The sequence below is a fragment of the Seriola aureovittata genome, chromosome 7 (genome assembly GCF_021018895.1).
Source record: "Seriola aureovittata isolate HTS-2021-v1 ecotype China chromosome 7, ASM2101889v1, whole genome shotgun sequence".
NCBI classification, from domain to species: Eukaryota; Metazoa; Chordata; class Actinopteri; order Carangiformes; family Carangidae; genus Seriola; species Seriola aureovittata.
Genome location: NC_079370.1, coordinates 2,261,739 through 2,277,485, shown reverse-complemented (window position 1 = coordinate 2,277,485; position 15,747 = coordinate 2,261,739). Strand labels below are relative to the sequence as shown.

General features: G+C 43.3%; 1 protein-coding gene across 1 annotated transcript in view; it reads left to right on the top strand.

Moving 5' to 3' along the window:
* Nucleotides 1-15,747, top strand: part of LOC130172316 (thrombospondin type-1 domain-containing protein 7A-like) — a 184,156-nt gene that overhangs the window by 88,186 nt on the left and 80,223 nt on the right. Inside the window, exons 9-13 of the mRNA XM_056380948.1 lie at nucleotides 2,621-2,736; nucleotides 3,878-4,013; nucleotides 4,416-4,519; nucleotides 7,104-7,298; nucleotides 8,554-8,820. Coding sequence (XP_056236923.1) covers nucleotides 2,621-2,736; nucleotides 3,878-4,013; nucleotides 4,416-4,519; nucleotides 7,104-7,298; nucleotides 8,554-8,820 — 818 coding nt within the window. The remainder of the gene's footprint in view (nucleotides 1-2,620; nucleotides 2,737-3,877; nucleotides 4,014-4,415; nucleotides 4,520-7,103; nucleotides 7,299-8,553; nucleotides 8,821-15,747) is intronic.

The window sequence follows — 15,747 nt, the reverse complement described above, 5'->3', positions numbered from 1 at the left end:
CAAGCTGTATTTTTAAACTGCAGTGTTGTGTGCACTAAATGGGAATCTACATTTATTTGCGCACGTCCTTTTCAAGATCTCACCGGCGTGTTAGACTGTAGCTCATCCTTAGACAGTCACCGTTTCTGAGTAGCACAGGGAGTAAAACAAGGTCAAAGGTTTAATCCCCTCTTTGTCAAACAGCTCTTGGAGTCACAGCATCTTATAGCACCAGTGCTCTGATCCCTCATGACACTGAGAGATATCTGTATGTCCGAGTCAAGAACCAATAAATAGGAGATGTAACATTTGTATATAGTTAGTATACAGGAGTCCCGCTGTATTTTAAAAAACTGAAAAATCCAACAAAACAGAGAAGTCTGAAGATATTTTATACCAGAAAAAAAACTCATTTTACCACCCAATAAAACTCACTCAGTATCCGGATAATAACCTCTTTGGTGAACTCACTGGAAAATAGTTTGAGGCTGAAATAACTGTTTTATTATTTTGAACTGAAACGGTAAAAAAAAAAAATGAACTTATGACACAAAAACGAAAAAGCTGTGTTTATTTTTTCTTCAATAAATTTGCTTCTTGAACCTGCAGCTTTGATATTGGCCTCCTGCTTATTGGACTACTCATATTATAAACTGCTTTTCTCTCTTATCTGTAGAAACTTTGATTGTATTTAGATCTTGTAGATTTCTCTTTGCTCTCTTTATTTCCATCTTCACACCAGGTTTCCCTTGATGAAGCCGAAAATCCTTGTCAGCAGACACTCCAGTCTGAGTTCGCAGGTTGGATTTTCAACAGCCTTGTTGAAGTGTCCTTGAGCGGGACACCTGTTCATTCACTTCTTCACGGATGTGAGCATCAGCTGGAAACAGGAAATCTAAATGTATCTTCCCCTTGCTGTTTATTTTTTTCCTTTTCTTTTTTCCTGAGGACCATTCACTCGTCTGAAGACACCAGAGGATTTGTTCCGCTCGAGAGGGATTTAGTTCTGTCTATTGGTATTAAAAATAAATCTCTCCTTGTGTCACTGTTACATTATTACATTTGGCCTGTGAGGCTCCCTATCGCTTCCCCCCGATAACACCACGCTAACGAGTATGGAAGGCCCAGAGGAGAGCGCTCATTCTTAGCAACATTAAACCTGACCCAGATGATCGGCGTGTCAGCCATACATGAGGAAACAGAGCGGCAACATCCGGCTGAGAGCCCGGGGACGCAGTGTTGCAGAGATCACATTACCAGATGTCTTCCAGCAGGTCTATCTCGACCTATTTATCTTGGTCCAGTCGTATGCACAGAGGGACCTTAGGTACTTAAATGACTGGAGATTAACCATAACATAATATCTTGACCCTGTATTCTGTGCCATCGAAAGGATTATCACTTACTGACAGCAGCATGCAGTTAAAACAAGGGAGTTTCTGTCCTGCTGGCTTTAGCCTTTCAGGAGCTCTGTGTCCTCAGCAGAGTAATTAATATAAAGCATCCTCATATAGACCTGCTAAACATCTCCCGTAATGCCCGCTGTGCTCTGTCGGGGGATATGACCACCTCTTCTTTATATGTGCTGTCAGCCAGATGGCATTCATCAGACATAAACTGGATGTGATTACTTTTATTGCCCTAGATTGTGCCTCGAATAATTACATTCTGTATTAAAGCAAAACCCAGACGGCTGGTGTGCCAAACCTCTACAGAGATATTTATGAAAGCTCATGGTTTAAACCTCTAGCAGTCAACATTTCAAATGTCGGTGGAGTCCTCTGTATGTGGAAGTCACAGGGGACTGCCTGATGTTTTACAGACAAAAAACACATTGACCTTCAGTAACTAGAAATCACTTGATGACAGTAAAATGCTGGACCGACAAGCGACAAGATTCTCAGTTCAACTTCACTTCGGTTCTGGAAGACGGCTCCAGCTTTTACACTGTAGTGGCTCAGCCCATAAAAATATACTGTATGTTCAATGATCTTTTACTATGAAAATGTGCCTCTTCAAGATCCTGATGAAGCACTGAGCGAAACGTATTGATATTATGAGGGTTAATAAAATGCCCTTGACCGTATATTTTTATGGGCTCAGTGTGAGGAGGTGAAACACTCATGGTGTCTCCTTCTACATGTTCATCTTGCAGTTGTGTGCAAAGCTTTTCTTTTTTTTCTTTTTTTCTTCTCTTGTTAAATTGCTACTTCCTGTGAGGGCTCAAAAGAAACATGCCCATAAGACACATTTTTGGATTTCATTTGAGAGTGAATTTACAGGCTCTCCCCGTAAACAGCTTGAAAATGAGCAGAAATTTGGGTTTCTACAATCCTGAGGGCAAAGAGCAGGCGAGGTGTAACTGGTGCTTCTTGTTAAACAGCCAGTGATGTGAGTCTGATGTTTACCTAAGATGGGTTTTTTTACCATGGGTTGGATTCAGTTGTAATAAGGGTGTTTTTATGGCGGTTGAGTGGCTCCCTGAAAAAACCACTGAGAAAGAATCTGCTGCCGTGTATCAAGATAATTCAATTTTTTGGCCTCAGACCTCTCACTGTTGTGTGTTGGTGAATGTGTAGCCCAGCATGAGCCCCCACAGTGCGACTCTACAGCCCTGCTGAGTGTGTTTTTTGTTGCCTAGGTGTCCAGACGGCCCTCGCCCCAGCACCGTGCGACCGTGTCAGCTGCCCTGCAAGAAGGATTGTATCGTGACCCCATTCAGCGACTGGACACCCTGTCCCGTTACCTGCGACGCAGGTACAGTGGAAAACGAAAAGAATAGATGACCCAGCTGATGTGAAGTTATACAGCCTCATACTGTCATGGTTATTAAACTCTAACTAAAGCTTTTTATTTCCTTTTTTAATTAGATCGTTTTGATGTAGTTTCAGCCTGTCTTTGGTAGTTTTTTATTACTTAATTTAGAAAATAGTGTTTATGGCAAGGGTTTCTAATGCTTACAGTATTTGGTTTCATAGTCTTAGGAACTATAATTTGATAATAAACAATAATCATTAAATAAACATGTGCTGCCCTGACTCTATCCCAGTCTAGACATATACACAGACGTAAGTTTAATTTAATGATGTAGAAAAACTACAGAGGCGGATCAGAGCCAGACACATTAGCTACCACACAGACACGTGCACTCACATCTTGTTACACATAATTAGTTTGACAGGTTGGCATGTAAGACAATCTTTGGGCTGACCTCCTTTAGTGCGCCTGGCGAGCCGACTCGCCCATGGCTACAAGTGTCAGCGAGTGCGTGACGTTGTTGTAGTTTTCGTGCTGTGAAAGGAAAACAATGTTCAGAGGAGGTCACCTTTGTCAGGCGGCCATCTCGCCCGAGCTGTTGAGCAGTGGCAAATACATTATATTGATTTACGACTGAAGATCATTATTGTCCCTATTTTTATGACCTCTTCGTGTGACACTCCGACATAAATCTCTTCACTCGGAGCGTGCTGCAGCAGCGGCTGCGCATTTTAATGCGATGCTGTTGATATCTTCACCTTGTGCAGAGAATTACACACCACCCACATACAAAAGGTTTAACGCTGGGTTCAGGAGCACCCAGAGGCTCGTTTCATCTTAATGAACTACTCGAGGGCATCTCCACACATGTAAATACCATAAATTTAATCTGAGTCAATTCCAAGCTCTAATGGGATTTTTCTACATCATCGTTGCTGGCTTGATATCGCAGGTAATCAGACGTGCATGTTGTCTACGATAGCTGTCAATTAGATCTGGCAATAGTGGTCTCCAAGCCCATTCTTCAAGGACTATTAAAGGAGCCGCCTAGCTTATCATTTTGACATTTTTCTCATCACTTTCCCATGCAGACATTTCTTATTTTAATTCAAGAATTGTGTCTGTGTCTGTGTCTGTGCAGCTGGAAACGCTGTGAAGAGAAAGCAATCAAGGAAGCGTCTTATCATCCAGCTGCCATCCAACGGAGGACAGGAGTGTCCAGAGGTGCTGGAGGAGGAGAGGGACTGCGAGGTGCCCAGCGTCTGTCCGGGTTTCAGGTAAAGGCACTGGAGCAATCCCATAATACTGATGTCAGATAAAGGTTTCTCCAGATTTTGGCAAATTAGAGTAAGTGGGCTGAGACATTTAGAAGACCTTAAGGCTCATAGTTTATGTGTTTGTGTCCTCCCATCTCCTGGGATTTAAGGCCGGTGCAGAGCAGTCATCAGGAGGAGACGGTGTGATAGGATGAAGCTATGAATGTGTTTGGGTGTAATGGGTGTCACGCCACTTTTGAATGTCATGACTGTATGTGGAGGTTACTGAGTAATGTCAAGTATAAAACTGATGTAATATCTGAATAAATGTGAAGAACACTGGGTGAAATCTTCAAGTTGACTCAGTTTCTCTGACTGACTAAAAGAAAGGAGAACGCTGTGTCCTGTCCTGGTCTGTTCCAGGTGGAAAACCCACAAATGGAGAAAGTGCCAGCTGGTCCCGTGGTTTCTCAGACAGGACAATCCCAGCGCTCAGGAGACCTGTGGACAAGGACTTCAGACAAGAGGTGAAGAAAACCAATCTCTTCATCTCCCGTTTCCCCTCTGTGTCTTTTCCGTGAACCGATCCCTCAGCACCGGTGCATCGCGGCCCCCGAGGCGGCAGATTGGACGTGCCAGGGTTTAGAGAAAAGGCCAAATTAAAGCCAGTTTACTTAGAGCACAAATCAAATCCTCCAACTTAGAAGAAACAACATAAACTGGGGCTGACACCCTTAAAAACATCAACCAAAGTTTTTTATTCTGGTTATTTTTTATTTTATTTTTATTTCTTGTAATCCTCCTAAGTGTAGAAGGAAATGTGTTCACAATTCAACACGGCGCCTCTTGAGACTCGTTTGACAGTTCGGGTTGTCTCACCGCTGGTTTCTTTTCCACCTCCGGCTCTTGTCATGCAATTTTAATCGAATGTTGAAATTTTGGAGAAGATGTTGCACCTTGCCAGTAGCTTACGACAGCTCAACCTCTTGTTCATATGGGCTCAACACATAAATGAAGGGTGCTTTAAAGGAGCTGTGGCTCTCCCTCTTTAAAAGCATATTTCCTCTTGCCTTTTTTAAGTTTTTTTTATTATTTTATTATATTATTAGAGGACGGATGTACCATGTCGTCCTGGGAGGCTTTCAGAAAAATCCAATTTCAGAGGGTCACGCAGAATGATCAATTTCATTACATTCGAGCTCCTATAGAAGGCCATTATTAGTGATCATATTTCAGTTTCTTCTTCGCTAACTTACATTAATTAATGGAATAATCAGTCTATTAATGAAAAGCGCGAATGGCGGCAGCGGAGGTAATCACAGAGCCGGATTGACAGAGCCGGCGTGGCCGGACAGACAAAGGGGTCTTCTTCACGTCAGTGCAGCGGGATCTCTGTATGAAGTTGTCTCTGCTATTACAGATTCCATGCAGCTTTTCCCTGATTTAATACCATGTGACACCTGACGTCCTGGCCCTCCTGCACTTGTTTTCACACCTCTGACACTTGTAAATGGCAGAAATCATTTTGTCATTGACTGAAACCAAATGAGACACACTGTCTTCCCTGCTCTGTGTTTTCTGGCGGTGTTGCTTACCTGGACAGAGGCTTTCCTTAGAGGAAGGAACAAAAAACACTGTGGTGGCACTATTAAACACACAGAACAACTGGGAGCATGTGCTATTCTCTCTCTCTCTCTCTCTCTCTCTCTCTCTCTCTCTCTCTTGCACACACACACACACACACTCTCGCATAAGATAAGACCTGACCTCACACACCATCAGATGAAGGCTTTCCAAACCAATAGCAGCGCCCGCAGGGGTTCAGCAGAAAAATGTGCTTAGGGATTGATTTTTCTATGAAGGTACAGCCCTGCAGAACGTCTGCATCACAGGAAAATGAAATACTGCAGCAACACAAGTAATACCCCTAATTGATAGAACAAAGAATGGGATGATGCAAGCCAAGACGAACTGACTCGTGGGCTTCAAAACAAATGCATTTGTGTCTGCCATGCTCATAATTGTTATTTGGCCCCTCATGAGATCTAATGTGAAGAGCACAGTTCTGATCTATTTTTCATTAACTCTTTAGTTCCCCCTCTTTAAATCTATTTTTGATGTTATGTAGCTCACCAGCGGGGGAAGAAGTGTTAGGGTCTACATAAAGGGGCACTACACCGGTTTTACATATCAAAGTAATTGTATTAGTCACAGGGAGCCAGCGAGAGCCAGAGGAAACAGACGTAAAGTGCCTTGTGAAGCTCTGGAGCAGCTTCATCTCTTTCAGCAGCTTTGAGAAAAAAGACTCAAGTGCCATCATTTGATTTATGGAAATGCGATACTAAATTACTGGAGTGTCCAGTCAGACACCTCCAGTGAGACGAGCAACACGATGGGAAAATACTCAGTTACAGCAGAGAAATACTAAAATAATGAATTAAAGGAGGAATACTTACAGGGGTTAAATGAGAAGACTGATTCTCATTTCTTCCATTAAATATAGAATTAAGCTATAGCCAGTAGTTAGCTTAGCTTAGCTTAGCTTAGCATAATGACTGGAAACATGGGGAAACAGCTAGCCTGGTGTATGTCATATCTTGCAATATATGCTTTTACAGAGCGGCATGTGCTAGTCAGTCTCATAACCAGCTGCCGGCTTTAACTTTATACCGTATTTATCAGATATATTTAAGAGTGGTCTCGATCTCCTCTGTATCTCGAATTCTCTCTTTGAAAGCTCATTTCTCAAGATGTCAAACTATTTTTAACGACAAAAGGTAATAAACTGTGAAACTGTTGAAAGGAAAAGTACATATAGGCAGAATGACTCACATTTTAATCATCATAATCATGTTATTACACATAGAACAGATGATGTAAAGTACAAGTAGCACAAAGCTGTTTTCACAGAACGTCCAGACCTTGAGTAAATGTATTTTCCGCCATTGCAGTTGACTCATTTCCTGCTTTATTAGCATATATCTTTGTCTTGCACTTTTCAGTACCTGCTCTGACTATCAATAGTCTGCTGAAACAATCAGCATTAAACTATGTAATGGCCTACACCATCTAATGGAGCCTTTCTGACACGACTTCCTCTAATTCTTCCAGCTGTGTCCTGTCGCCAGCTGGACGGGACGCAGGCCGACATCAGCGAGTGTCTGAAATTCGCCAAGGCCATGCCCGCCATCACTCAGCGCTGTCAGCTCCCCTGCCAGGATGACTGCCAGCTGACCAACTGGTCCAAGTTCTCGTCCTGCACAGCTGACTGCGTGGGGGTCCGCACCAGAAAGAGAGCATTGATAGGTGAGAACAGAGAGAGGCACAGCGCACACAATGGGCTGTTGATGTGAACTCTTTTCAGACAAGCTTATTTGCTCTGTAGTTTAAGTGTTGATGAGGCACAAAGCAGTTTGGGGGGGGTGGGGGGATGGGGGGGTAATGTTGGTGGGCAAAACTCCAAGAGCAGTAAAATGAAACACAAGGTCATAAATCTGTTCACATAGTTCTTGCCAGCTAAATGCTCCAGTGGGATTAAAGCAACAAATATGAAATGACTCCTCAGCCTTTGTTATCCATCAGTGTGTCCCCGGAGAGCTGTCCTGTGCATCACAGCCGTAAAAGCAAAAATGACAAAAGTGGTGCAATGCATTAATGCACCTGCGCGAGAGGTTTGTGGGGGTTGAAAAGACAACTTTAAACAGTGAGAAAGTGGATTTGAATGGCTTTTATTTTCTCCTGATGTGAATGTTGAATATGTTTTGACCCATTCAGCGACGTATACGAGAGCAGAGAGGTCATGTAAGGCATATTAAGACTCTTTGAAGAGGTTCCAAGGTTTAAATCAGAAAGGAAGGAGCATGGATTTTGTAGTTTTATCCAGAATCCTGCAGCTACATTTGGCAGAGGTTATCAACAATATGTTAGATGTTGGCCAGTCCCTCAGATCTTTTTACGAGTGAAAAATACGTCTATATCCTCTTATTAGTCTCAGTAATCTTAGCTCAATCCAAAACAATACCAAGACAACACAAAGTCAGTGGAGCAAAACATATTCTCCGACCTCTACAGACACATTATAGCACACTACACAGCAGTATGCTGCTTGTTGCCTGATTCTAATGCAGGATAAATCAGACCTCAGCTGGAATCATTTTAATGCAAAAAAACAAGAAGGCCAGCTTGATGCAGAGACTGGAACCCGCAGGTAAATATGCCATATCTCTTTATTTGTATGGGAAACAGCTCCTAATGATAGACTGCCACAAGAAAAAAAAGTTTCTTCGCATCAGTCGAAGATGTTTGACATGTCTGAGGATAAGAAATGTCAGGTTGTTTCAGTGAGAGATCACTCCGCTTGAAAGCATTTTGCGAGCGTAATCTGTCCTCAGGAGTTTCTGTTGCTGTCAGTGAGTAGACTTTACCAAACAAGGCCAAGAAAGTAGCCTCAGCACGTCGGGGTGAAACTCAGCGAGACAGAAATCCACCAACACCAGCAAACGAGCGGAGTCACCTCTCCGAAGGCAGTTTGGCTGATCTCTTCTTCCTCTCCGCTCCTCAGGGAGGAGCAAGAAGAAAGACAAGTGCAAGAACACGCAAATGTATCCTCTGAGTGAGACCCAGTACTGTCCCTGCGACAAGTACAACGCCCAGCCGGTGGGGAACTGGTCGGACTGCATCCTTCCTGAGGGAGGCAGAGTGGAGAGCATCCTGGGAATGAAGGTCCAGGGAGACATCAAGGAGTGCGGGCAGGGCTACCGCTATCAGGCCATGGTGTGCTACGACCAGGACAACAGGCTGGTGGAGACCTCACGCTGCAACAGTCACGGTGAGCGCATGTGCATGTTTGTGAGCTTGTGACCGCAGAGGTTATTTTTATTTGTTCAAGTTTTGACATATCCCCCTCTGAGCTGCCGCTGCAGTACCATGGGGGTAAATGGATTTTGTGTTTGTGGGGCTCACAGCTTTGGAAGATTAAACACAAAAATAAATACACATAAAAACATTCATCAGTGCTGCAGATGGCATGTGGTGTAAATTTAACAACCTCCTTGAGTTAGGCATAATGACATGATATATGATAATATATAATAAAATACTGTTTATAGTAATGTATTGATCAAACCGCTGTGATACCACTGAGCTAGCTTAGCTTAGCAGAGCCAGTGGCCAGCCCCCGTGCAGACTATTGGCAGATGCTACAATTTACAGATGTCCCCTTAACGCCTCACATGCAGGCAATGGGCAGATGCTAGCTACAGCACACATCATCATATTTAAGGGGTTTTGGGGCAACAGCAGCTCACTCAGTAGTGTCTTTATGAGATGTTTAAGGGGGTTATCATGGCTATCATTGCAAAATGTGCCAATATTCGGGGCCATCAGGGGGCCCCCTTTTCTCCTTGGGGGGCCCCAAGCATTTGCCGGGTTTGCCTCTCCTGAGCCACGCCCTCTGACACCCTCCTCTCCCCCACCCCACTCAGATTGATTTTCGAATGTGTGCAGTGGGTAAAGAGAGACTGAAAGACAGTATTCCATAACTCATTAAAAAAGTTGCTGTGATTAGTTTTTTCATTGGATTTACTTTTTAATGAAGAAACAGTCCCAGTGAAAACTGTTGACAGGGTGTTATATGAATTATCCAGAGTTAGAGACGCTGTGTGTGGAAAGCGATGTTGTTGACGAATTGACCTGGACAAATAAAGTGACATTTTTAACCTGGCCTGTAACCCCTGATGATGGAAGCAGGAATCTGCACTGAAGCACAGAAACACATCTCTAGTCTTGGGTGTAACCCTTTATGTAGCGAATCAGATCTTTTCGCTCGCCAGCCTCGACTTCTCAGTTTCAGGTGAGAAATATACTGTAGCACACCGGAAAAGCTGCAGATGCAAGAATAACTTTTTGTTCTGTTAAATATTCATCTGAAGTGAAAGATTTTGTTTGTGCACATATGCGAGCCCCTCCCACGGAGGCTAGCGACTCATTCTGAATACCTAGTTTCACATAAGGAGGCCTTTTTCCGGCACATTCCTGTCAGAATCATTTGTCTCCTCGTTGTAAGGTCTTATCTTAGATCCAAAATACTTCAAGCAAAGAATCTGGGCTCAGAAACTCGTTGTGAAATTGCTGTGAAATAGAATGCGGGAGATGTTCAAATGAATACATCAGTGTTGTGCATATATAAACATGGTTTTAGTCTCCTTGTGTGAGTCACAGATTCAGATATGCGTCAGTTAATCTGAGTGTGGGTGTGACAAGAGCACATCGTAAAGACGGGGTTGTGTGTGTGTTTGTGTGTGTGTTTGTCAGCTTCTGTGTATTTTTACACCTATGTGAATGTTTGTGAGCGTATGTGTGTGTGTGTGTGTGTGTGTGTGTGTGTGCACCCATGCATTCATCTTCAAGCATCATTGAGCTTAGAAAAAAAAAAAAAGAAAGAAATGTTCCTTGAGGTGCACAGAAAAACAAAAACACATTCATGAGGGGTTGGCGTTAGTACATGTGAATCTCAAAAAGATATTAAAGCTCTTTTTTATCCCCACCATTCAGTCCCTCTTCCCCCCCGTTCTCTCTGCCACTCCCTCCTTCATTTTCCGTTCCGTTCTCTCCATCGCAGCCATCATCACTTTTAATCTTGATGGAGGAGGAGACAGAGTCCTTCCGCGACTCCGCTGCTGACACAATGCTCTCGGCAACGATGTCGATCAGGCGAACTGTGCCGCTGTTATCTCCATATTCCACAGACATCAACAGAAAAAAGGGGGATTCTCATTAAAAGTGCACACTGATCCAAGCTTTGTCGTGGTGCTCACTTTTCAGATTGCCCTGCTCCTCCATGAGAGGGAGTGAATACTATGAGGGAAGATAACGCTGAATGTTCCTGAGTGCCATTCGGAGTTAACACACATGCTGCGAGAAACAATTTGAGGATCATGAACTTCAGAGATTAAAACATTTTAAATGATTTTGGAAATTTGTAGATCATGTGTTTTTCTTTTAACTTTTAAGAATCTAAATGGTCAAAGTTAAGCTTGACTGATGTAATAATCAGCAGCGCAAACATCCGAGTGACAAATTCCTGATTCTATTAGTTCCCAGCAGTAATTGCAGTCAGCCAGAAGAAGATCTAGTTAGTGTGTTGTCATGTTGAATATAATCAAGGCAAATCACAACTGAGACAGAGACAGGTCAAGACTCAAAACCAATCAGCAGACTCACACTTCTACACAGTGACTGAAAGAGTGTTGGTCTGCCAACATAGAGTGAGTGACACAGTTTCCATTGTTTTTCAAAATAAAGAATGGGGTATAATGCAGATGTCTCTGCACATATGTTTATAACGGTGAACCAAACTCAACAAAATGTAACTGCCAATAAAACAGTTCAATTCAGAGCTGGACAATTAATCACATTATTATTGAAACTGCAATGTGGCCAAGAGCATTATCCAAGTCGCAGGAGCTGCAATTCTTTCGATAAAGAGAGACGCTCCAGATGTGAGAGAACAAGCTTGTTTGGTTCAGATCCCAGCAAAAGCATTCCCACTAAAATGTGACTCATATTGCAATCAAAATAATGATATAATAATTAATAATAATATTAATTTTTCCAATAATTAGTTAATAATTTTTTTTCTGCATATTCAGACCGAGTTCAGATCTTTATTGTTCCACAAGAGGGAAATGCAGAGACTCAACACAAAACTGGACTCAAGAAAAATTATTATTCAGCACAAAAGAACTGCAGAGCAATAAAAATGTAACTACTCAACAAAAAAAGAAAAGCATAACGACTCAACCAATGAATGGAACTACTCAATGATACTACAGCGTGTAACAGCTTAACAAAATGTCACTACGCAACAAACATGGCATCGTGCCAAAGGCAATAGTGAAGGGAGGGACGTCCCCTGGGAGTCCCCGGCTCTGTCCTATATATTTGACATTACTCATATATTTCCTGTATTAATGCCTGTAAGCGACCCATTACGCTTTGACCTTTTCCATGACTTAATACCACAGGACGGCTCAGGGGGCGTTGGTCTCGTCTCGGCGGGATGTGGAGAAGGAGGAGGGAAGCCGGTCACTGTGTGAAGCCGTAAAGGGTAAAACTTACAGCCAAAGATGTGACTGAGGATCCTTTGAACCTGAGCAGAACTGCAGTCGACACATGCGTCGGTGCAGGATGTTTGTAATAACAAGAGGAAGACACTGAGAGCCTGTGCGTATATAAAAGAGTTTGTTCTGCTTTGAGTGTTACCACATGTTAGCAGTGTGCTGTCAAGGTCTGAGGACTAAGGTCGGTGTCTGATAAGGTTAGTCATGTACATGAAAGGGTCCCTCTGTCCTTTGGTGACTCTTTCTTCTTCTTCCTCTGTGCTGCAGCCCGAGCATAGAGCCGGACGGACACAGTTATTTTCAGAGTTCCCAGGGATTATGCTGCCTCATTGCCATGGAGATGATTGTGCAGGGGAAGTAACAGGTCAGAAATCAGTCAGTAATGTTGGATTCCTGGAGCCAAAAGGTTCACATAAAGCTTCTCGGGCCAGCCACCCGTCAAGTGGATGAAATTTTCATTCCAAATTCTGGCTGGATGTACAATCAGAGTATCCTGGGTGGGCACCCAGGGGCCCAGCATCCTAGTGGGTCCTTAGAAGTGCAAAAAGAGAGTAAAGAAATATTTGAAAAAAGGACATCATTAACTGCTGTGGGTCTAAGCATCAGTCCAGCAGTGCCTAACCTCATGGGCAGGAGGAGAGGAGGCTGTGAGCCTCTCTTCTGATTGGCTGACTGTTTTCTGAGTGATTAAATAAACATATAGCAGATTTCAGATAAAACACTCAGAGAAACCAAATCCTGCAAGGTTGGAGGGCCGGTCCAGGTGGGCGGGGGCTTGGGGCATGACTGACAGTGGTGATTGCTTTGTTGTGACATCATAAAGTTATAGAAGTTCTCTGTGGAGAAATGCACATTTTGCTCTCTGTAGCATCACACACACCAGCGATTTCACTGGTTGTGAAGCCAAAACAAAAACGTGGCTTAAATAAGAAAAATGCAGCAGTATTAGTATAATAACCTGACCTGTCTCGTGCTGGGGCACATCCAGTTCTTAGACCTGCCGTGCCACATTTTTACAATTTTACTTGTCAAAACAACCGCTACAAAAAATTAAAAAGTGAAAAATGTGACTGAGTTCAGAAAGTTTCTGGGAGAAATGCCAAGGATTCCAAGAAGTTATGGAGCTTCAGGGAATTCAGCAAATGGATCCCTGTGCAAGTGATCAATCTTTTGCACTTTCTGTATTTGCCACAATAAGTTGTTGTCTTCTATTTCTACATCAATTTATCCCCCTTCAAGTTTAAACAATGTGCCAATGTGCCGGAGATGCCAGTGGGTTCCTGCATGTGCCAAGAGAAAAAGAGAGAATGCACAATAGCAGTGTTGTTACCACGATATCGATAGTGGTGACGTACAGATTAAATTAACATGTGATCTGTTTGAACAATGTTCCTTATGGCTAATTACTTTAATATAACACTTGTAAAATTATAATGATATAAGCAAAATATTGATTGATCATGGTTGTTACTGTAAAGCTTGTTTGTTTTTTAGAGGCATCTCAGTGTAGATCCCATTTGTCACTGGGAGGTTGAAGAATCAGCTGGGCAGTAAAATGGTTAAGATTTCAGGTGAAGTGGGGCAGCAGTCAGGGAAGCTTCCGACAGCAGTGACAACTGCTTTTGGGAGGTGCAGCGGGAGCTTGTGCCAGGTTGCAACTTGACTTCTAATGGCAGCAGCGGTGATCTCTCACCTGGACACAGCCCAAAAAAACCTCCCCGAGAGCTCGGCAAGACACCTAACAGGTTTATATTATAACTGAGGGCTGAGGTGCTGCAGCATTTGCACCCAGTGAACTGTGGGGCCTTCGAGCGGGAGGTCAAAGGTGAAGAAGCCTATTTCAGAGCTTATGCTGAACTCAGCAAGGTGTTGATGTAAAGATGTTGAGCGTTCACCAGAGTGTAAGGAGGTCAGGCAGAAGCGTGTGTGTGTGTGTGTGTGTGTGTGTGTGCGCAGCTGTATGGCTGTCACTGTGTATTTAGTTGGTGCCAAAGTGCTGCCAGGACTCTAGTCTTGACTGGATTAAGTAGACTTTTTATTTTCTAATCATATTAGCTTGCAATGCATCTTACCGCTCAGCTCTGGGCCGGTGGAGTGGGCGACGAGATCACCCTTCAACTGTCCTCTTCGGCTGAGCCGAGTTGAAACCCCAAGTTTAAGCTCCAGCCATCCATCTTGCTAAACTGGCTTTGAGGCAAGACGCTACCACCTCTGAGAGCAGGCGTGTGCAGATGAAAGACGGCAACAGAAAAGAAAAATTAAAAGGACATATTGGAGTGTGAGTAGGTTTGCTTGGTTCTGGTCAGGGTTTGTCTCATGCATACATTGTCCTCTGTGACAAACAACCACCGTCCGAAGCAATGCTCAGGCTGCCTTCACACGACACTCGCACTACATCACAAAAGCCTCTTGTAATAATGTGTGCGGCTGGAGAAGAATGGCAAACATCCGGCTGTCAGTTTGAATTTACTTTTTATATAAACCATTCCAGCTTCGGTAAAACAAACCGCAGCTTTTTTCTCCTGGGCTTCGCACTCACTTCCTTATTATGGAGCTAAAGTCGTCACCCTCCTCCCAAACTGAGGGCTGAGACTGAAAGAAACACTCACATTACAAGAAACAAACATTCACGTGATTCTGAAACTTTTTCAAGGACCCCTGAACTGACACAAAGTCGACCACGGACCTTTGAGATGTTTTATTACAGAAAGTGTTTGAAACCTTGACAAAGAAAGGTCACACATTCTGTCATTGTGTTACTTATGGATGGAATTATAGTGAAAATAAAGTATTCCCCTTTTTGCTTTGATAAGCACTTTGAGTTAGACCACATCCTGTGTCACTGTGTCATCATTACAGTTGTTATTATATTCTCTATAGTACCATTTGCAACAACAGCCACACCAACACAGCTGCTTTTTATTTCACTGCAGTGCTATTTTGGGTCTGAACCTGGGCTGAGACACGGCTCCCAGAGTGAGCCGTCACTTGTTCAAATCAGTTATAGGAAAAACTCAGAAATTCTGCACAAAGAATATGAATGACTGCCACTCTCCGCTCTAGTTATCCTCCATATGCTCCAGCAGAGCTCCCGGCGGCCGGCACTGGATATGTGTTGTTGTACCTGGCAGCTCAGTGTGTCAGTGTGAAGCATGATGGCGCTACACAAGGAACATATGTGCTCAGCAAGACTTTTCCCAGGTTAACTAAAGTGAGAAAAAATACTCTGACAAAATTGATCTGTACGGTCTGACTGGCCGATGTGGGATTCCTCTGAAATCGTGGGAAGTGTGTTTACAGCGAACCCGTCAGTCAGTTTAGCACCTCATGTCTCTCATCATGAAGCGAAGCATCAGTGTAAAAGAGCCCGCATCAGAAAGAGGAAGTGGTTAGGCAGCGCCCGTTCACCTCGTCGATTTTCTTAATCAAAGGATTAACTGATTTACAGGCTGTTACGTAACCCCCCCCAAAAGAAGCATCAAGTTCTGATCTCTCTCTCCTTCTCTCTCTCTCTCTCTCTTTCTCTGAGTAAGTGAAAATATGTGTGGTTCAGGTTCGGAACAATAATCTCTTTCAACACATTTGACCTGTGTGTACCGACAAAACCAAAGGAAATCACAGTCCAGAGATGGAAA